This window comes from Odocoileus virginianus, chromosome 16 (genome assembly GCF_023699985.2).
Source record: "Odocoileus virginianus isolate 20LAN1187 ecotype Illinois chromosome 16, Ovbor_1.2, whole genome shotgun sequence".
Taxonomy (NCBI): domain Eukaryota; kingdom Metazoa; phylum Chordata; class Mammalia; order Artiodactyla; family Cervidae; genus Odocoileus; species Odocoileus virginianus.
In genome coordinates, this window is record NC_069689.1 from 53,394,253 (window position 1) to 53,417,150 (window position 22,898).

At 45.0% G+C, this 22,898-nt stretch overlaps 1 protein-coding gene across 10 annotated transcripts in view; it reads left to right on the top strand.

Moving 5' to 3' along the window:
* Nucleotides 1-22,898, top strand: part of AKAP13 (A-kinase anchoring protein 13) — a 314,021-nt gene that overhangs the window by 256,978 nt on the left and 34,145 nt on the right. For all 10 annotated transcript variants that reach the window (XM_070478204.1, XM_070478206.1, XM_070478207.1 and 7 more), the window contains 3 exons: nt 6,023-6,197; nt 20,041-20,108; nt 22,357-22,423. In XM_070478204.1, coding sequence (XP_070334305.1) covers nt 6,023-6,197; nt 20,041-20,108; nt 22,357-22,423 — 310 coding nt within the window. The remainder of the gene's footprint in view (nt 1-6,022; nt 6,198-20,040; nt 20,109-22,356; nt 22,424-22,898) is intronic.

Consider the following 22,898-nt stretch of genomic DNA (forward strand, 5'->3'; position numbering starts at 1 on the left):
ATCCCACATAGAGATAAATACTCTTCTAATATTTTTTAAATATATTTTTAGAAAGGAAAAAAACAGTTAACTTTCTTATACTAATTCCCATTGCTAAACCGGAAGATTCTGTTTCAAATCAGTGAGGAAAACTTTCTGCCTCTCACTTTCCTACACTCTATTCACCCACCTAACCTCCAACAACATAAGGAGGAAAAAACTGAGACTCAAGGACTTCTTGCATGGGAATCACTATATATCTGTGTGTTATATGCGTACACTCAGGTACATAATTACTGAGTTTTGTAAATGAGGTAAGATCTCTTCTTTCAGCAAATACTAGGTTTGGTCATCACTCAAATTTTTCCAGAAAACCTGCCATCACAATTACATTTTCTCCTTATTTCACCTGCCCAGGTGCAGAATGGACAGAAAGTAGGCAAACTAGAAGACTCATGAAGAGTCTAGCAAACTGTTTCTGGAATGGTCTCATATTTAAGCGCTAACCTCATGCTTAGTCTTGTCTTATAATTCAAAACAGTTAAGGTTAAAGAGGGCAGAACACTTATTATTCTTTGTGTGGCAGCAGGGCTGAAAATAGAGCCGTGTCTGTCTTATCAGCTGGCGTGGCCACTGGCTGGCATCAGCAGAAGAAGGCCTCCTTGAAAGGGCAGTGTTAATTGGCCAAGTGTGTTTGAATGGAGTCAGCATTCTCCCAGGTGCTGACGGGCCTCTGGAGGAGCCAAAGCACATAGTCTTTACCTGGACCACTTTTACCATCTGTTCGGATGATTTCAAGTGTTTCTCTTGCCTTTTATTTTGGTTTTAAACTGTGAAATCTTTTCTCCAAACAAACTTCTAACCAGAAGACCAGAGTAAAGTGGAGAATTCCCCCTTTTCCATCCATCTCCCTCGTGACACCAGCTTAGGGGCAGAGTAGTGAATACGTCGCTGATGGCTTTGGCGAGGCAGTACAGGCAGGCGTGAATTAAACGACATGAGACTGAACGCAGAAACTGGGACCTGACCTTTAAAAGCATCTCGCACCGGTCTCATTTTACCAACCGCGGCACAGAGAAGTACGCTTCAGGTCACAGACTGGGTCATATCTCGTGATCTGACGTCTACCAAGTAATACTGTTCATTTCATGTTCGCTCTTCAGCAAGAGTGAGCTGCACAATGTCTCTTTCCTTTAATTTTTTTAAATAATTTCAAAGGACTGGAGTCTGGAGTTTGCTAGGAGAGGGCTGAAAAGGGGCAGGCAAAAAGAAGGTAATTTGTGTGCAAGTGCAGTCTGTCAGCAGCAGCAGGGTGTCTTCAGGTGACCTGTCACCTCCCATCTTCTCTTTGTCAGAGTGACTGCACTCTTTTGCAATGAGACTGCTTCCCCTTTCAGGCTCTTGGCCCTAAGATTTGGTCTCTGGCAGCTTGTGCTATCTTTACTGCTGCTGCTGCTAAGTCGCTTCAGTCGTGTCCAACTCTGTGCGACCTCATAGACGGCAGCCCATCAGGCTCCTCCGTCCATGGGATTTTCCAAGCAAGAACACTGGAGTGGGTTGCCATTGCCTTCTCCAGTGCTATCTCTAGTGATGGAAATTCTCCAAAAGTTACAAATCTGTAACCCTGGATTGCAGTCCATTTCACATTATCAGGGATGTAGGCACCCCTTTAGCCACATTATTAGTGTGTTAAGAAGCTTAAGAGTCATCTTTGATCATTGTTACCAGCTCACTTCAAATAAGATTGTTTTGTCCTCACAAAAGGATAGCTCACCTTTTGTCCATATACCAAAAGATAGTAAGAAACAGGAGAATTGGTGAAGTAATGCATTTTATGATGATATTGTTGTCTAGTCACTAAGTCATGTCCAACTCTTTTGTGACCCCTTGGACTATATAGTCCACCAGTCTCCTCTGTCTGTGGGATTTCCCAGGCAAAAATACTGGAATGGGTTGCCATTTCTTTCTCTAGGGGATCTTCCTAACGCAGGGATCAAACCCATGTCTCCTGCATTGCAGGGGAATCTTTACCACTAAGCCACCAGGGAAGCCCCACATTTTATGTTAGGTTGCATTAAATACGTTGTCTGTCTTTGCCATTGTATCCACAGGAGGGCTTTTCCGTTCAGAATGTTTGATTCTCTAAAAGGATAACATAAAAATGAGTGAATATTTTCTTCGTGTCATGATGCTGGCTCTACTGATTTTCTTACCCATTGAATAATGTTACTTCTCCATAATGCTTAAAAAATTGAAATGCTACTATAGATGTTAGCACTAGTTTTTTAGTGTAAGCACTCTCTATATAATATACTGTATGTATAACATAATATACGCTATATATATTTTCATATCTGTAGCCATGTGAGTATGAGGCATTTGGGGGAAATTGAGTATTGATCCTTCATAGGTCCTTTCAAGAATTCTCGTTAACTGGCATGAGTTAATAGATAAATATGTTGAGCCGTGTATGTGTGTGAAAGAAGGAGAACCTAAACAGGAAATAAAACAGGAAGACTGGCAGGCAGTTTCTGCTTTTGTGTTTTAGTATCTTTAAGAAGTAGTACTGTTTCCTGCTAAGTAAGTCTGCTTGCTGCAGACTCATAACATAACAGCCACACACACATAGTATATATGTGTGTGTGTATATATATAAAATGTCCTCATTACAGAGGGAGTGGGGTGTGACCCTTTCTAAACCATCTGTCACATTGATTTTTTTTTCCTAAGCTTTCCTCTTTGCAGACGAGTAGGAGATGGTCAGAGATGTTTGAGACAAATTCTTAATCTGATTTGAAATAGGCCTTTTTGGATGCAAGGATTAGATTCCTGCACAGATGTTAATCTACTCCCCGGCTTCATGGCAAGACATTCAACTTCACCTCCCAGTTCCTGTGAAGTGTCTAAAACAGAACTAAACATCTTAGCCTTTCAGAGGTGCTAACTAGGGTAAAGTAGTGTTTGCCAAGACTTAAAGCAACATTAGATATCATCATCCCTCTTGTTTCTTCAGTTCCTTAATCATAGTATGCTTTACAGTTTTCCAGAGAATTATTTTTTTTTAATCGTAATTACTTGTCTAAAATGGTAGGTTTAGAAGAACCAAAATATCATTTCCCCTCATCGTATCCTAGTGCAGTTGTCTCTTGCATTATTCCCGTTAAATATTATTAGTTTCCATTTCCCCAGCACACAAGTTTAAGGCATTTTGGCAGGAGATAAGCCTGGAAAAATCAAACTTCAGAAAACAGCCAATCACTGCCTTTCCATAGGCGACTTCACCAAAAAAGTTTTCTTTAGAAAATGAGGACATGTGTTTAAATAGATGTGTTCCTTAACTTGCAGCATTGAGGAAAAAACCCGCCTCATTTTGCCAGGGCTCCCGTCCCGCCACTTAAGCACTGCCCGCTCACAGCGTGTGCGGGGGAGTTTGTCCTGTAGCGCCCTGGGTCCTCTGTGCCTGGGTGGCGGGCTGCACCAGCAGCGTGCAAAGAGTTAAGCTTGTCTTGAGGAAACCCGCAGCCTCAGCCCTCCCCCGTTCCTTTTCTCTACCCGTCCCCAGCTTCCTCTTACAGTTTCTCTAGTGGTTGCTCTAATGGCAGCTCAATATTGCCAGGCCCTGCCCCGCCGGCATGAGCCCCTCCTCCCGTGAGAGCATATTTCCTGGCATGGGGGTCGAATCATGTCGGCAAAATGGGGTCGTTTTCATGAAGCACCCCTCATAACAGTGAGATTCATAGGAGCAAGGCATGGGGAGGTAAGCGCCTGACTTCTTTACAGCACTAGCTTCCGATCAACAGAGACAGACACAGTGGAGTCTGTTGTTTTGTTTTGTTTTTATCCTTGGAGGAGCTGGTCAGGGTTCTTGCAAAGGATGGGGAGATTATCTGTTCAGATTTGAAGAGCATAGCAAGGCTTGGGGGAGAGTAAGCTAGTTGCCTACAGATTTTCTTAACTCTCAGAGCAACTTTTTTAGCTTTCTTGAGCAAAAAGCTCAGGTGCTCTTCAGTTTAACATTTTGTATATAAGAAGCCTTCAGCAAAATTTAGTTCAGAGAAAAATTATTAGAAAAACTCAATTTCTTCATACTGATTTCTATTAGAGTTTTAGATACTTTAGCAGTTAACGAATTTTCACTCAGAACAGTTTCCTGTTTTATAAAGTGAAGTAGTTTGTTTTTCCTCCCTTCCTCTCCTGTTGTTTTTTATAGTTCTAAAGTGATTCTTTAGATTCTTTGATTCTTGGATTTTTATCATATGCATGCTATTAACATAGGGTGCTTCCCTGGTGGCTCAGAGGGTATTAACAAAGGACTTTATGTGAATCACAGACTTAGCAAACATTCACCATTTCAGGATAGCAGATGAGTTCTGAATACAGAGTCAGAAGACCTGGGTTTCTGATTTTAACTGCAGATCATTTGCTGTGTGACATTCTGTGAGTCCACAAATGTCTCTAGTCCTCGGCAGTAGAGTGCAGTGACCAAGAGCTGAGCTTTACAGTTGGCAGATCTGAAAGTTAGCTCCAGCTTGGACAGGTACTGGTGTATGACCTCCAGTACATGAGCCATCTCTCAGCCTCGGCTCCTCGAGTGTCACACGGAAATCAGAGCTGGTCCTTACACGCCATTGGGTTGTTAATGAGAAATTTCATGTCAGTTGCTTTCTGCAGTGCTTGGCACGTAGAGATTGTTCCAACTCTTGCCTGCTATTATCTTTGTTGTTTATCTTTTCAGTTAGGAAATGGGAGGCATAATGCCCACCCTACTCACTTCAGAGTTATTGAATCAGATGAAATAATGTAGTTAGAAAACATTGATTGAAAATCTAAGGCCTTTGGTAGTTGTCAATGATCATTAACTTCAGGGTGTCTCTTTTTTCAGGAATTGTTTTGGATGACAGCAATAGTGTTGTTATATGCCCTGGAAAATGGGCACCCTAACGTTGGTGATGATGACCACTACTAAATGCATCCCTCTGCCTCTGTAAATTGCCATTCAGGATCCAGTTAGTTTGGAAGAAAGTCATTCATCTGCTGTTGATTAACCAGCCAAGGGTCTGTCTAACCGTGTCTGGAAGGACCTTTGTATGAAGAGTGTGTAGTTAGACCACACAGTCCTCATCTCCTAAGGGTAGCGTGTACCTGAAATGCCCCTGACCGCTTTGGATATTTTACCAAGGGTCTAATACTCATTAGTATTTCTTTGCGTTCTCCTCCAGTTTGAAAATTGCGCCAAAGCTGAACCTTGAAATTAATTAGTAAGAACAGCAAGTGTCTATATGGGGGATAGTTCATATTTCTGGCTAGAGTAGGGGAGGCAGTTATCAGATATGTGCCCTCTCTTGAGGGTATGTGGTGGGTGGGAGGCAGTCATGGGGAACCTTGAGTCATTTTTCACGCTGCTTAATCATCTTTCCCTCGGGCTGGTCTCAGAACCATCGCATCCTTTCTTCTGCTCCCTGCCCTGCTACTGGGCTCGACGCTGGCTTCCCCCATGGGCTCAGCGTGGCTGTCTCGGGAGGCCCCAGGGCCACTGCAGGCTTCTCCTCCCCCAGCACCCATGCTGGTCCCTAGGCAATGAACGTGTTGATTGGCATAGCTTCCCTGGCGGCTCAGATGGTAAAGAATCCATCTACAGTGCCGGTGATCTGCATTCAATCCCTGGGTTGGAAAGATCCCCTGGAGAAGGCAGTGGCAGCCCATTCCAGTATTCATGCCTGGAGAATCCCATGGACAGAGGAGCCTAGCAAGCTACAGTCCATGGGGTTGCAAAGAGTCAGACACAACTGAGCGACTAACAGTTTGACTTTTCAAGCCAGGGACAAAACTGTTCAACCTGCCCAGTCCTCCTAAGGTTTTTCTAATGCAACTCGAATGCACACAAGTTAATAAAAAAAATTTTTTATGTCCAGGACAGCATTCCTAACTTTGATTCAAAACATTTACCAGCCACTGTTGACCACAGGTAGCCCAGTAGCCTTCTAGAAGGGAAGGCCTTCCAGTGTTCGATTAACAATGTAATGTCGATTATTTTCTTTGGCAGGAAAAGGAAAAAGAGAAAGATAAAATTAAGGAGAAGGAGAAAGACTCTAAAGAGAAGGAGAAGGACAAGAAGACTGTGAACGGGCATGCATTCAGTTCCATCTCCGTTGTGGGTCCCTTTAGCTGCCACCAGTGCATGAAGCTCTTCACCAGCAAAGATGCCTACACGTGTGCAAGTAAGAGATGCATGTGTTCCTGTGCAGTAGAATGCTCCAGGCTCGGAAACGTTCGTTTCTCGTTTCCTGTCCTTCCCACCCCTTATCTGTTCCTCTTTGATGTGGAGAAGTAGCCTTTTTTCTGTCTTCCTTTAAACAACATTGAGACACACATTCCAGATAAGAGAATACAGAGCCCTTCATGTTTTTCAAAGAGCCCGATTTCAAATATCCTCTCCTGTTGACCCTAAGCCACTGCCTCATTCCGGAAGTCCATGTCAGCCTGAAAAAAACCGTCTTAGAGCCTCACACCCCAAGGCCGCCCAGCAATCCCTTGTCAGTCGCTTCGGCTCGCCTTTTACTCTGGCGTAACCATTGGCAGTTCACGGGCCATGTGGAAACAGGCTGCAGTTTGCAGACCCTTGTTAGGAGGCGTCCCGTCTCAATGCGGTTGCACACAGAAAGGAGTCGTGCTCGTCGTGCACGCCGGGGAAAGTCAAGGAGGCCGCTTGCGGTCAGACGTGGCTGAATGAAGGGCCAGTCATCCAGAAGGCAGAGGTGATGGGCGTCACGTTGCACCTGCAACCAGTTTGGACCCAACAGTGACTAACACCGTCCCCAAGAAGCACTGCCCATGATGTCACGACCTGGTCTTGATTTTAGTCATTTGTGTGAAATATCGTGAGTGACTTGTTAACTCAAGATAGTTAATTTACTGAAATTTGAAAATTTTTAAAACTGTATCTGAGCAGAGTCAAGAGTTACAATAATAATAAATAGTTGCTTACTTCCTTAAATTTTAGAGGCAGAGTGGAGTGACAGCTGGCAAAGAGCCCGTGTTATCCATGCTGCAGCTGTTGTGACTTTTTAGACAACTGGTGTTAACACACACATGTTCCTAAAATGCCTTTTATGGATATATTTTACTCCAAATGTTGTCTGCAGCCCTCTTTGTTCTACTGTCCTGTTTTTCCTTAAAGAAAGCCTCTGGGGAGCTCTCGTGTCTGTGTGCATCCTCGTGGGCAGATATCACATGTATGCCCTCCGTCATGTGTGACTTACCAGGAGATAGAGGGCTCCAGTGTTGTAATACGTTCTGTGCGACCTCGGGGAAGCAAAAGGCTGTCACTGTCTGTATGTCCCCAGCACCTTAGTCTGGAGCTCAGGCTCTGAAAGGACTCATTCTTAGGACACTGGCCACTTGTCGCCAGGATAATTTCCTAGCTGCTAGACACAGTTTCTCAGTACTGAAGTGACTTGGTTGTCTTGGCTTCCCGGGTGGCACTAGTGGTAAAGAATCCACCTGCTAATGCAGGAGACGCAAGAGACACGGGTTCAATCCCTGGGTCAGGAAGATCCCCTAGAGTAGGAAATGGCACCCCACTCCAGTTTTCTTGCCTGGAAAATTCTGTGGGCAGAAGAGTCTGCTCTGTGTGTGTGTGTGATGTAAAAAGATTACATGCATGTCCTATATTACACTTCCAAAGAGCTCATTCTAGGAATGAGAAGTCAGCATTGCCATTTTCTTGTTTGCTGATCAGTTACTAGTTCTTTTAAGATTCTCAGGTGCACAGTTTCTGCAGGAGTTTGTCTTTTATTTTAGTTGAAACTACATATAATTTATAAGTGATATTATTGAGCACAGGTAAATTTGCATTCATCACCAAGTGCTTAAAGTAAACACAAGGAGGAGGATGCTGTTCACACCCCAGGCCTACCATCCCGGCGCCTCTTTTTCCCTTCAGAATCCTCCAGGATCACACATACCATGTGTCTGCCTAACAGTGCGGCGGAGTGAGCCACCCATGTGTCAAGTCTGTGTGTTAGACACTCCATTTCTCTTTTAAATCTGTACCAGTGAGAGCTGTGGGAATTTCCTCCTCCACTGCAAAGAATCGTCTCCCCTGTAAAGTGCCTGTTCTCCATGACAGGAACGTTGGCCTCAGAGAAGAACGGGGAAAGACCACATTTCTTGGTTGGCTGCATGAAATTCATATTCCAGCAACTCCCAGCAGTACAGCAGGCTGAACACCTGCTTTCTGCTATGAAACATAGTTCTTAAAAATGTCTTCTCAACAAAATAAGTTTTGTAGAAAACTAGTACATAAGTGAGCATGCAGAAAAGAAAATCCGCAAACAGTGTACATCCTGTTCGCCATTAGGGACTTGATTCATGTCAACCATTCAATAACTGTCAGCATCTTCTGCCTGCATTTGCTAATGCTTCTTCATCCTGGTTTACCTTGCTTACGTGGTATCTGGGGGGTTTTTTGTCGTAAGTTCAGCTTCAGCTTCATAAGACTTTTCCCCCTCCCGTGGGAATCTCTGGAGTCCCCGTCCTGCCGCAGTGGCCATGCGGTGCCGCAGTCCTGCGTCTGTTTCAGCGGGGATCCCACAGGGTTTCATCATTGCCGGATTGGAATTCCACTAAACCTCTAGAGACAGCTCCTTAACTCAGGGTTCTAGGAGATACAAATGGTATAAATCCGGACCCTAGACTCATATATAACACACAGTTCTCACACCAGGTCCAGGGGAGGGCAGGTGTGCATGGTTTTTTCCAGGCTCTTTGGCAGGGCTGTTACAGTCTTTAGTTTAAACCTCTTGACTATATTCAGGGGTCTCAATTCCAGTTGCCACTATGTGCCCAGAGACCACGTGCCTGAGGGGGACGCTCTCTGCTTCTTAAAATACTGCACAACCAGTGGGTGGATTTGAAAAATAACTGAATAAAACTAACAGTAAAAATAAAACTAATAATAAAAAATAAATAACTGAATGCAAGCAGCTCTTGAAAAATCTTCATGGAGATTTTTCACATACTTTAGTGTTCTGCATCATTGGTGGGTTACTATGATTTAGATTTTATATACATAAAGGAGCAATGGCTTCCATTCTGTCATCTGCTTCAGTAGTGGGGAAGAGCTGAGTGAATATTCTAGGAGATCTTGGTGACTTCATACTGAATTCTTTTTTTACTTTTAACTGTCAATAAGTCTGGTGGCACAGACAGTAAAGAATCCATCTGCCAATGCAGGAGACACAGGACTCTTGGCTTTGATCCCTGGGTCAGGAATATCCCCTGGAGAAAGGAATGGCTCCCCACTCCAGGATTCTTGCCTGCAGAATTCCATGGACAGAGGAGTCTGGTGGGCTCCAGTCCATGGGGTTTCAAAAGAGTTAGACATAACTGAGTGACTAACAGCACCAATAAGTATGCATTTGAGTTCCTTATCGTAAATTAATTTGTTCAGCAAAGATCAGTTGCCTGCAATAGGCAAGGCACTGTATAATTCATTCAAAAGCTGTTTGTCAGCAAATATTCTTTGAACAACCTGTGTGCCTGGCACCTTTCTCTTATTTTTTCTTATTTCTCTTTTTTTCCATGAGTATATTTGACATGTAACACTGTGTGAATTTGAAAGTGCCAAGCATTAACTTGATGCATTTGTGTATTATAATCTGATTGGTGCTAATGTTTCCATATTTAGCACCTGTGTCACATCACATGATCCTTTTCAGTGGTTGGAATATGTAATTAGAAACACCTTTCTCAAGTTGCATATTCACAGTGGCTTCGGGTAAGAGCTCTCAAGATATAATCCTTGGTACTTACTCATTGCAGCATTGTTCATGTTGTGGAAACCTTCAAAGGAGCTAAATATTTAACAGTAAAATGTAATGTATTCTTTAGGTGGAATATTAGGCCAGTGGTAAAAAATGGAATAGCTCAAAGGTCATCAGCAAAGTTTTTCTGTAGGGACTTCCCTGGTTGTCCAGTGGCTCTGAGACTCTGAGCTCCCAATGCAGGGGACCTGGGTTCGATCCCTAGTTAGGGAACTAGATCCCACCTGCTACAACTAAGACCCTGCACAGCCAAATAAATTAATTAGTTTTAAAAAATGTCTTTCTGTGAAGAAGCTGATAGGACACTAGGCTTCAGAGGCTGTTAGGCATCTGTGGTGATCACCCTACCCGCCTCTTGTGGCACAAAAGCAGCCATAGATAAGACATAAATGTGAGCGCGACTATATTCCAATAAACCCGCTTTTACAAAACAGGTGTGGGCTGACCTCAGCCCCCAAGCTGTGGTTTCCCAGCCAGTGGAATAGATCTGCAGGTATCGACATATCTCCAAGATGTTTCGGAAACTTGAGAGGCAATAAATGGAACTGTCTGTATGATCCCAAATGATAGGAAACAGATAAATAAATAGTAATTGTTTATGTAGCTATATGAGAATGTCTAAAAGGATATACACCAAACTGTTAACAATTTGAAAAAGAGGTTAGAGGAGAGATTGAAGGGGACTAAGTTTTTGTTCTATACTTCTGCGTTGTTTGAATTTTTTAAGACTGGACTTGAATATTGGCTCTCTGAGTTTAAAAAAAATGTAAATGTCATCTCACTGGTAGTTTCAAAGGTTTTTCTGCTTGTCAGCTGGTCTCTGAAGAAAGCGCAGACTATGTTGATGTTGACTGAAGAACGTAATGGCTTTAACCAGTTAGTTGGACAGAAGATTCAGAGAGAGTCGCTCTGTCACTGTCCTGGTAGCACCAGGTGGACGAGAAGCAGACCCCACCAGCTCTCCGTTCTGCGTTGTGATGTGAAATACCAGCAGAAGACAAAAGAAAAGGAAAATCCTGTTTGAGGACGCAAAGAATCCTTTTCTCTGTGCTATTCTCTGGTGACTCAGGTGATGAACGGTGAACTCAGATTCCGGGACGCCTGCAATGCAGGAGGCCGGGATTCGATCCCTGGGTCAGGAAGATCCCTTGAAGAAGGGAATGGCAACCCACTCCAGTATTCTTGCCTAAAGAATTCCATAAACAGAGGAGCCTGGCGGGCTACACTCTGTTGGGGTCTCCAAGCGTCAGACTCGACTAAGCGACTAACTCTTTGACTTTCATAGAGCACCATAGGTTTATGGTTATAGTGAGTGGATGACTCACTATATACTTCCACTAGTAGCTCCAGATAACTTTTCAATTTAAGTGCAGGCTGGAAAAAGTTGTCTGATGTTGTCAGTATATGAATCATCTTATTACTGTCATTGATTTTTGCATACACATTATTTTCGGGTAAAAAGAGTTGAATTATTGTTAGTCTGTGTTAGAGTTCAGTGACTCTGAATTGAACCTATACCTGGCACATGACTGCTTTGTCAAAGAACAGAATGTCCCCTCTGATGGAAGAGAATGCACCTCTTGTAACCAGGCATCCTAAACCCATTTTTGTTCCTCCATACCTTTCCCTGCTCAGTAGAAATTCTCTTCTACTGGACTCACTCCGTGATGAAATAGAGCTAGGGCACCTCAGACTGTAGAAGTGCTTATACTATCAGTAATAGTGTCTACAGGACGCCCCCTGAAGAGGGGACTCGTGTTGCCTCTGGGAAACATCTGTGGCCCAAGGATGCTGAGCCACTCACGAAGAATCACTTGATGGGGGCGGGGCTGCTACTGACGGGGAACAACCCAACTGAAGAGATTTGAGGCTTGTAGACTCAAGTTCTCAGCCACTGGTCTGTGTAGTAATTAAATAGCTCGATAGAACAGTGGCTTTCAGAATGGTTTTTGTGGAACTGGTGTTTTGGAAGTTCCACAAATTGTGGAATTTATGTATTTTTAAGACTAATTTACAACCCACTTAAAAATACACTCTCAAAAGTGTCACCAAATTTTAACATCAACATATTAACCTTAGCTGTCAGTCTACCTACTTTGTTTGAATTTTTCCTTCCATCTTGAATTAATTGAAGAATGTAATATGATTGCAAGGCAAGCCATTTTTTTAAAAAGAAAACTACTAATATTTGTACCTACCTATCTGTGAAAATGAAGATACTGTACTCTGTATTATGCATGAAAAGTGAAAGTGAAGGTCGCTCAGTTGTGTCCAGCTCTTTGCGACCAAATGGACTGTAGCCTGCCGGGCTTCTCTGTCCGTTGGATTTCCCAGGCAAGAATACTGGAATGAGTTGCCATTCTCTTCTCCAGGGGCTCTTTCCGACCCAGGGATTTAACTCAGGTCCTCCTGCATCACAGGCAGATTTTTCACCGTCTGAGCCACAAAAAGAAATACAGACATAAATTAGATGCTGAGGTAGATACATGAACAGCAAGTATAATATCCACATGATTGCTCATATTTTGATCCCTCAGAACAGCTTCACTGTTCTCTTTCATTGCAAAAGTAAATGTTGAAATTATAGTTCAAATATCTGTGCTAAATATTTTACATATTTGATAGCACACAATATAGCAATATTTTATTAAGGCTTTTTAAATATGGAAGATCAATAAAATAGTGGGTTGACTACTAGTTCTGTGTTAACAGTGTTTATAACAGTAGGGTGGAGGTTTTTTGTCTTAATTTGTGACTTTGATGCTGGGTCACCCAAGTTGTCTGGTTCTTCTGGAAGCAGACTGTTTCATGGAGTCCACTGTGCCATCCCAAGAGTCTTCTGTCTGGAGACTCTGTCGGGGGAGGAACTATTGTCCTGATGTCTTCTGCCAGCAGTTCTTTGACTTACGGAAGTCACTTGATCTAACTACAGACGTCACAAGTTATCTTAGGTCTGCTTAGCACAACAAGGAAGAAGAGTTAATGCTTTTAGGTTTAAACCGAAAGAATCAGATGACAAAAAGGAACTGTTTGATAGGGCCTGGTTACCCTAGTATATATACCTAGGTGCAAAAATAACATTTTCAGTTTGCATACCACCCCACCTCAGAAACTTAGGGGCTCCCAGTCTCAACTATAGCTTTGCAGTCCGCTCCAGGGTTAGTGTTGAAAGAAGCTCAACGTTCAGTGGTGGCCTTAAGATCTGTGTGTGGCAGGGTGCAGCCTGCCACTTGTAAAAAGAAGAGGAAAAATCAAGGCTTGAAAGCAAAGGAAACAACATGTAGTCATCTTCCCCAAGGAACAGAGGTAATGGGCTGATTCTCTGCAGCTTCCTGAAGAACAGGGCCTGCAGTGCATGTTTGTGGGTGTGAAGCACCGTTTGTGATTTTGGCAGGAAGTGGAAACTATGAGTAATTTGAGGACTCAGAATCTTTTTTCGTTTCCCTCCATCCCCTCTCATGTCCGGGATCTTCGCAGGAATCTCAGGAAACAGGAACCTCCAGTTCCTTTACCTCGTAGGAAACCCTTGTGCTGTTAGCAACCGTTTCCTTGGATTAACATAATCCTGTTTGCTGACCCTGGAGCCTCAGACCCCAAGTGGCTGCTCAGTCAGTTTTGACTCACGGTTTAGAAAGATCAGCTACCTGGTCCATCGTGGTCCATGTGACGATGGCTAATGTTGGTCTTCGCCTGTCTTTCAAACATCTCTAGTCACTCTAATACATCTTTCTGCATGCAAATACTGAGAGATTCAGCAGGCTGGAACTTTTAAAACAAGTCAACATCTCTTGACCCCACTGGAAAACACCTGGACCCGTCTGAAGTCATAGTCGTGGTGAAAGCTGAGTTCCTTTGGTGGACTTAGGTGGAAATGGTCAAGATTACAGACGCTAGAAATAGCCAAGGGGCAGGAGCAAAGCCTCCCTGAAGCTGGTTCCTCTGCAGTTTACTCCTGGAAAACAAACACACGGTGGAAGCAGAGTTCCCCCTTTGTCGGGAATAAGTAATTGAATTTAGGAGAAACTTGGCGAATTTGTTTGTTTGTTTTAACTCTGCCAAAACTCTACTCTTACTTTAGGATTTTAGTAACTTTAATAGAGAAAGGAGGAGAGCATCTTACCACTTCTTCCCCCTTGCAGTTATGTAAAGCTTGCCTTGAATAAGTCAGCTGTTCTTTCCAGCCACCACGAATAACTTGGTCTCTGGAATGCCTGGTGGAGCCCTTCAGCACAAGGAATCTGCTACATTCGGGTTTTCAGATCTTGCCAGTGGTTCTATTTTGTTTGCTTTAAACACATGCAAGATGATAACTGAGATTACTGTGGATTTATTTTCTGTTGTGTTAGCAGCTTCTGAGTACTTTTGTGGTAGGTTGCCTCTCTTGATTGGAAGAAAAGAAACAAGTGGACCAGCCTCAACCCAAGTAGGAAACATAAAGAGTTCAGACTGCTTGTGATGGTCTGGTTCACCTCGAGATTTTGTCCTGAAAGGCAGCTCTCTGGACAAGCAGGTTTCTCACATTTAGAGTTCATTGCTTAGATGGTGAAATACATATAACCAGTTAAAAGTGTGTTTAGGGGAAAGGACGGTGGAAGAGCCTCAGCAGTAAAACCAGTTCTTACCCAAGCAGAGCACTTTGGGTTTTGCTTTTTGTTGATTTGTTTGCCAGCATTCTTACAAAAATTTCTGTTAGGTGAGCCCTCCAGCTGCTGTGATGTAGCTCTCTTTTGTGGTTTTCGTCTTGTTCCGTATAACCAACACTGTGGTTATCACACCAGCTACCGAGAATATCTTACAAGTCATTTGTATCTACGCTCTATCAGTCCAGACCAGGCCGTGTCTCACAGTCCCCAGAGAATTTAAACCAGAAGTTGCAGAAATCCTTTTTGAGCATGTATTTCTAAATTTATCAGTATTTAAATGTTTTTCTGCTGTTGTTGTTTTGTTGGTGAGTGTTGATATGTTAGCAAGAAGTTGGACCTTTCTCTCCTTTAAGTTAGAAAAGTCTCTCCAACCCCTAACCTTTAGAAGGATCTGAGAGTTCTCCCCAGCGTGGATTCTGCTGCTCAGACCAGTCTCCAGGAGGAAGGGTAGTCCGAGCTCTTCAGCACAGCCCGCCCTGGAAAAGCGGTGGACAAGCCCTTTCTTCAGAACCTGACACAACTCAGGAAGGTGAATCCTTCCTTTAACAGGCAGGCCTGGAGTGTTCACGCCATTCTCTAATTCCATTTCAGTTTGGCATGGTGTCTCCTCTTAACTCTTCTTTAAAGCTGATTTTCTTAGGCCAGTCTCTGTAGTGGGTTGTTGGATTTCTCTGCTGAAAGTGAATGGATGTATGGTATATAACAGTTCACCAAAGCTCTGGTGGCAGAGTTTTCACAAGATGAAGCAACGAATAGATGCGAGCTCACAGCCCTGTGGGTTTTCCTTCATATTCTATTGTTTGATGCCTCCGTGTAGCCAGGAAAGAAGCTGAAGGCTGGGCTGTTTGCTTTTAAGTTCAGAGGAGTCCAATTAAGGGTCAGCTCTGTTCCCGGAAACCACGGTGCCAAGACCTTTTTGAAGAACTTTGAAGAATGAAAGCATATTGCTTACTGCTATTAGGAAATCTTTTTTGAAAAATAAATAAATAAAAGGCCAAATAATTCTTTGATCTCCCTAACTACATGGTATAGAGTTTGTGATAGGGAGCTTGAAAGTGGTATTAGATTGTCTTCAATTGGTATGTTCTTGGTACTTGTCTGTTTTCCAAAACAGAGGTTTTAACCTCAAGACTTCAGCTGATGTCAGTTGGGCCGAAGTTTCTAAGTCGCCCACGTACACCACTAAAACCATTACCGTGAACTGAGTCCAGGACAGCTGGGTAGCAAGTTGAGTGGTTTTCAAGTAGGTACTCGAGTGTGTTAAGGAGACATGCATGCAAACTGTTTGTGTCTCAGACTTGTGGCCATGTTATAAAGTATGTTGAAACTTCAGCTGGGTTGTGGCTTTGGGGACGTGTGTGTCAGTTAACTAGAACAGTGGATTGTGTGAAAAGTTGTTTACCAGAAGTACATTTTAAAAATACTACTTCTGTTTCTATGGTATGTCAATTGGAGTTGTCCTTTAAATCTCAAACACTGGTCTGAGAACTTAAATATTCCTAAAATCTATTAAAAGTAATTGCACCATTCCCACTATTTAATTCTCTATAGGGTGATGAAACTGTGGGTTTTGTGAATTGCCTGTTCATAATCTTCATATCGTTTTTCTATTTTATTCTTTGTCTTTCTGTTTTATGATGAGTTTTACACATTTTGAAGATAAGGTTGTTAGGTGTGGCACTCCCTTTTAATTCCATTTCGAAATCTGTGGTTTCTTTGGCTGTGATACGAATTCATTAGTTTTCCCCATATTTTTTTCACCCATGTTTCAAAGTATTATTTTGTGTCAGTAAAATGGTATGAAGAAGAGGTTCTCTTACGATACTTAGGCAAGGCACAGAGGGCAAGGAAGAATGGGATTAAAAACAATGGGCTTCCCTGGTGGCTCAGAGGATAAAGCGTCTGCCTGCAATGCGGGAGACCCGGGTTTGATCCCTGGGTTGGGAAAATCCCCTGGAGAAGGAAATGGCAATCCACTCCAGTATTCTTGCCTGGAGAATCCCATGGACAGAGGAGCCTGGCGGGCTGCAGTCCATGGGGTCGCAAACAGTCAGACATGACTGAGCGACTTCACTTCACTTCATGTGAAAGACAAAGAAAAAAGGTAGGAAGGGGAGCTGAGAAGCCTGTGCGTGAGGACATGTGGGGTCAGCAGGACTGCACCATGGTCTCAGGTGTCTGTGGAGCAAGGGAGGGGAGACTGTCACGGTACAGTACCATGATGGAGGCAGGCATGGGATACCAGAAGCTCAGAGATCACTGGGGGTCTGCTTCCCTGGGAGAGTCAGAGAAGACTTCAGAGAGCTGAGTCCTGCCAACCCAGTCAGGGAAGGAAGAGTGAGCAAGGGACACAGTTGCAGGAAAGAGTTTGTTCAGAGCTCAGAGGTGTGGCCAAGGGGCTAGAAGTGTACACACACATAGATGGGCTTAAGCTAAGTAAGGAGTGTGGCACAGATGGTAAAGAATCTGCCTGAAGTGCAGGAGACCCAGGTTCGATCCCTGAGTCGAGACGATCCCTGGAGAAGGGCATGGCCACCCACTCCAGTCTTCTTGCCTGGAGAACTCTGTAGACAGAGGCGCCTGGTGGGCTACAGTCCATGGGGTTGCAGAGTTGGAAGAGTCACTTTCTGAGAGTCTTGGAGTCTCATTTTCTGAGAGGTAAGTGGGAAAAAGTTTTGAGTATAAGTCAGTTTTGAATATTAGTAGGACAAATTCGGTCCGGCCCACCTGTTTCCTGTTTGACCCTTTGTGGAAGGCCTTTGGCTCGTGGGGCTTAAAGCCTTTGATGAAAGTTCACCAGAGTCTAGATCTGTAATGTGAGTTTCATTGCATGATGTATAGTAGGGTACAAAGGCATTGGAGTCTCAGGAGTTATTTGGATTTCTGTTTGCCAATTCTTCTCTTTTCTGGGAGCAGTATGATGATTTCTTAGTCAAAATGTATCTTTATTTCCAAGTAGCAGAGAACTTGACAATTTAACAAGGGCTAGAGTATTCCAATTCTTGAGAAAAGTATCCTCAAAATGTTTCCTTTTCGCTGATTAGAATGAGTCACTCCCCAGGGGGGCTCTCTGCAAAGGCTCCCTTGTGCCCAGAAAGGGATGTTGCTGAGAATTCTGCCCTGGCATTAATATTTAGGGATGTATAACCCTTTCATAACTGCTGACCTCTGGAGCAACTTCATGACTTAACGTGGAAGTGTGCATAATCACCAGCAGTGGAAGCTGCCAGAAGCACAGCATCCGTGCGGCTCCTTGCAGTGTCATCCTGGAGGAGAGGACGCTGGAAGCAAGAGTGGACTTCTGAGAACCCTCCAGGTTGCTTCCTCTTGTTGATTCCCTGAGTAAACCTTTCCCAGAGAGGCTCCCCTCATGCTGACATTGGGAAATGAAATTCAGGGTCTCTTCTAGTTGATGAGCATCAGAAAAATGACTGGAGAGTCAATTTCTCATGGGGTGGAGCTAGAAGAGGTTACTTAACAGAAAGCTCAGTAGGCCTGAGAGTTAAAGGCCCAGGATAAAGCTTCACCCCATCCCACTTCCAAGCTAGTTCCTGCTCTGGACCATCCTGTTGACCAAAGCGGAGTTGCTCCAGGTGGCCTCTTTCGTGGGGGTCGTATCTGCCGTGATTCCTCCGTGTGAACTGCCCCAACCAGGCCCTGAAGGATGGTTGTGTCCTAGTGACGATTCAGATGACTGAAGAAGTTGAAAACTCTTCTGCAGCATGAGCCTTGTAGAACATTTTAAAGTAATTTACCTTGAAAAATCATCTCTTTCAAGATATGCAGCATAAGGAGTCTTACAGAAGCACAGAGAAAGGGAATTGGGAGGGCAAATGCAGGCCTTTCACTTTGGAGATCTGAGGAAATGGAGGCCTATGGAGGAGGAACCGGCCTAGAGTCACAGTGAGTAACTTGGGGAGCCAGGACCTGAAACACACTTAGTGTGACAGCTGTGCCTCTAGCGCTCCTTTTACTGTTAGAAGTGTGTGTTTGACCTGCTGGAATCAAGGCTGTGACAGGGCACTTGGCTTTTGTATAAAATAAGCATAAAGGCTAAAACGGACATTGGAATAGGCGGCATGAGCAGGCACTGTGCTAGGGAGACTTAATTAAAGTTTCAGCAGGAGATGGAGAGGCCCTGCCCTGGAGGAACACTCGGTGAAGGAGAAAATGTTAGTCGCTCAGTGGTGTCCGACTCTTTGTGACCCTGTGGACCATAGCCCGCCAGGCTCCTCTGTCCGTGGGAGTCTCCAAGCAAGAATACTAGAGTGGGTTGCCACTCCCTTCTCCAGGGGATCTTCCCAGCCCAGAGAGTGAACCTGGGTCTCCTGCACTGCAGGCAGGCTCTTTCCTCGGTGGAGGAGAAAATCACAGGACCATCCAATACACTGTGACTGGTGGTGTGAGGAAAGAGGCCTGTGGGCCTGGCAGATGCTGCAGAGGAACGGAGAAGGCCCGGGGGTCTAGGATTCTGGCCTTTTCCACACTCACACCTCAGAACCCGGACATGTAAGTCAGGAGAGCGTCCTGCCCTTGCTTCACGGGTGACCATTCAAGGACTTGCAGTCCTTCCTGAGTCAGAATGGAAGCGTTGCCTAAGGGCGGTGTCTGTTGATTTTCTCAGGGAGCCTTTCCCTGGGGAGGCTTTCGCCATGGAATCCCCGCAGACAGATCTCTTACTTGCTTTAATTCCCCTCCAGCCTCTTGGCCCAGCTCAGTATGACTTCATAGCAGCAGTGCAAGCTGATGCTGGCCCTCTTGAGGCCCTGAGGACTGGGTTTTTTCTGTCAGCAGCCCTTGTGGGTCTAGGAGTTGAGATAAAAATCATGTCCTCAGCAGATCGTGGGTGCTGCTTCATCTTTCAGGAAGTCTCCCACTTTCTCTTGAGTCAGGGCTCCTGGAGGTGCTGAGGGGTGGTTCTGATGTTTCTTCTGCAACTTTTGACCTGGAGTGTTGCACAAAGTTCAAGGTGGATAGGAGTCAAAGTCAAAAGGACACAAACAGGTGGATTTTCAGATTCACACTCCGCCGGTGACACAGTTGTACAGATTTCAAAGCCCCTGTGATGGGGTGCATTTACATATCATTTGTGGTTGTTCTTACATGTTTATGTTAATGTCTGTGTGTGTGTGCGTGGGCATGCACGCATGCGCAGTCGTGACCGACTCTGCAACACCACGGACTGTAGCCCACCAGGCTCCTCTGTCCATGGGATTTCCCAGGCAAGAACACTGGAGTGGGTTGCCATTTCCTCCTCCAGATGTACAAATACAGATCCGTACCACTTACGTATTATTTGTGACACAGACTCACATGTCGACAGCAGACACTTTCACTTTTAGTTTTGGTGGCCTCTCAGCTTCCTGCCCGAGAAGCGCCAGGTTTGTCATTTATCTGCTCTTGTTTCTCCTCCTCCTGATGATGTCACATGCCTGCTTCCTGGAAGAGGGCTGCAGTCTGTAATCCCGGGTAGTCACACCCTGACATGTGAGTGGCTTCTCCGGTGGTCCATAGGCCTCCGTGGCAGTGAAAATCCGTGTGGACCTGTAGTCACTGTGTGTTTAATGTCACCTGGCGTTCTGCTCTCTTTTCAGATTGTGGCGCCTTGGTCCACAAAGGCTGCAGAGAAAGTCTGAGCTCCTGTGCAAAGGTCAAAATGAAGGTAAGACATTTCTGCCTGAACCAATGAAATCCTCAGAGTTGGGAGACTCGGGGTTAGAGTTTCTGTTTGTCTTTTCATCATCTGGTACCTCCTTTGAGACTGCAGTAACCCAAAACATTTCATCTCTTCTTGACACACTCGGGAATTTGTGACTTTCGGAAGATAAAATGCTTTCAGAACTTGTCCACATTAGACACACATTTCGCTGTGATTGTCGTCTGTCACCAGTGCAGTGACTTTCTTCTTAACCATGTCTGCAGACCTGCCCTGCTCTGCACACTCCTGCCTTCCTCCTTGGGGACCCCGAGGGCAGCAGGTGGAAATCAGGGGTTCTGACGTGCTGACAGCCTGGGGAGGGCAGGGTTTTGAGCCAGCCTGCCCGGCATCCCTTTTCTCCACAGGTCTATATAGATCACACAACAAGAAGAGGAGTGGATGGTCGTCCACGCTCCGAGTGTGCACGTCACATAATAACACCCAGTGCACGTCAGAGGCCCTTGTAGAGTACGAGGCTGGGGGCAGACGGGCGTTTAGGTAGCCCGTGTGGTTTTTCAGTGTTTCAGTCACTCATAACTGTCTTTGTTCTTGTCAGATGAGTGCTCTCCAACACCATCTACACGCACGCTCAGCGTGCTGTTCGCTTCCAGTAACCAAACACGTTTATCTAGTGAAGTGGCCTCAGACTTGAGATTCATCTCAGGGGCTTGTTATAAAACGACACTGGGCCAGTGACCCACTCCCAGAATTTCTGATTCTGGGTGGGTGAGGCCAAGGAGTTTATCTTTCTAATAACTTCCCAAAAGATGTTGATGCTGCTGGTCCGAGGACTGCACTTTGAGAAGCACTAACTAGTGTAAAGACGACAGGCTTCTGTACCCTGGGTCTTATTCAGCCCATGGACATAAATTTTGTCCAAGGGCTGGATTTTTCTCTTTTTCTACAGTATTTATCACCTTCTTGGGGCTTCCCTGGTGGCTCAGATGGTAAAGAAGTGGCCTGTAGTGTAGGAGACCTGGGTTCAATCCCTGGGTCAGGAAGATCCCCTGGAGAAGGTAATGCCAACCCACTCCAGTATTCTTGCCTGGAGAACTCCATGGACAGAAGAGCCTGGCAGGCTATAGTCCATGGGGTCGTCAAGAGTCAGACACGACTGAGTGACTAATGCAAAATATCACCTTCTTAGGGTCTGTGTATTTATTATATTTACTTTCTGTGGTCTGTACCTTCCCCCCACTAGAATGTATGTAAGCATCAAACTTGCCAGGCAGTCTGAAGTCAGGAGCGTTTGATCCGTTGGCAGCTCCTAAGCCCATAGAACAGAGTCTGGGCTGTGGGTCCTTAGATGCTGGAGGCGAATGGAGGTGACGGCCCACTGGGCTGAGTGGCTGCCGCCTCCTCCGGACAAGATGCGCAGGCCCAGGCTGCTGCCTGCCACCGCCTCCAGCTTGCCTCTGTTCTTGTCACCTGCCTGACCCCTGGGCCTTTGAATTTGTGACTCTGGTACGAGTGTCGTCATTGTGACTGTGCCAGAGAAGGACAGCAGCAGGGACATCGCCTGCCTTGTGTGACAGTGTCATCCAAGAGGGGGAGTCCCATTCTCAACAGACTCTTTTCCACTAATGGTTTATCTCCGACGAATCGCTTCAACCCGGAGTTTTCCCACACGTTGTCTCTGTTCCACGCCACGAAAAGTCTTAAAATTAGCACTTTCCCTAAGAATTATTTAACACCTTATACATAAATGCTGGTCACCGGAGAGATGGAAATGGAAAGGGCACAGATGCTGCTTGTAAGGAACCAGCGTTGTGGTGGGGACAATGGACCAGCAGACAGTGACCATAAATAAGGAAAGAACTAGCCGGGGCAGGGGGAGGGGGCGTACGCACAGCATTCTGAGGGGTACGCACAGCATTCTGAGGGGTGCCAGTCACTGCCTCACGGGAGGAGAAGACGGAAGCTCACGGTGGCTCTGCCCCTGAGGTCTGACCTTGAAACAGGAGACTGCCTGGCCTGTGAAGGGAGAGGAGCGTTCCAAGCAGAGGAGACGGCTCTCGCAGAATTGCAGGCTGGGCGGGCTCAGGGCGACGGCAAGCATGGGTGGCCGTGTCTGAGAGTAGGACCCTGAGGGCCGTTGGCAGGAACAGGGGAGCGGCTGGCTTTTTGTTCTAGGCTTCTTGAGACTTGACAGAGATAAGTTGTAAAATTCATCAAAACTTGTGAAATTTATCGAAATCTCTTTTTCTTACAGCAACCCAAAGGGAACATGCAGGCACACGACACATCCTCGCTGCCCACAGTCATCATGAGAAGCAAGTGTGAGTAGTCCACCCGCCCCTCATGGCCCCCTTGGCCTCTCTGGTTCGGACTTACACACACTTCTGTCGTGTCTGTCTGTTATTCTTAATCACAGTTGGAATACCTATTTTGTGGTAACTTAGAGAAGGCTGCAGTTTCGTTGACCAAAAACTTGGCAGTCCACCATCAAACTCCCTGGAAGGTCTTAGAATTGTGTGTGTGTGTGTGTGGGCCTACAAGGCTGCTCTTGAGCCTTGTTTATTTGAGCGAGTGACCCCCATGTTTTTTGAAACTCCTTTTCCATGAGTCAGCAGTGAAACTTGCTTTTAGTGCTCTCAACATCAAATGAGATCTTGCTTATTAAACTCCTTGACAGACTGCGAAATTATATAGTTTGGGGGTGGTTTTTTTTTTCTTTTTTTTTCAAGGTCTTCAAGAGGTACATAGATTGAGCTCGTCACACTTTGTCACATCAGCCTGTCTTCTCCATCTGTG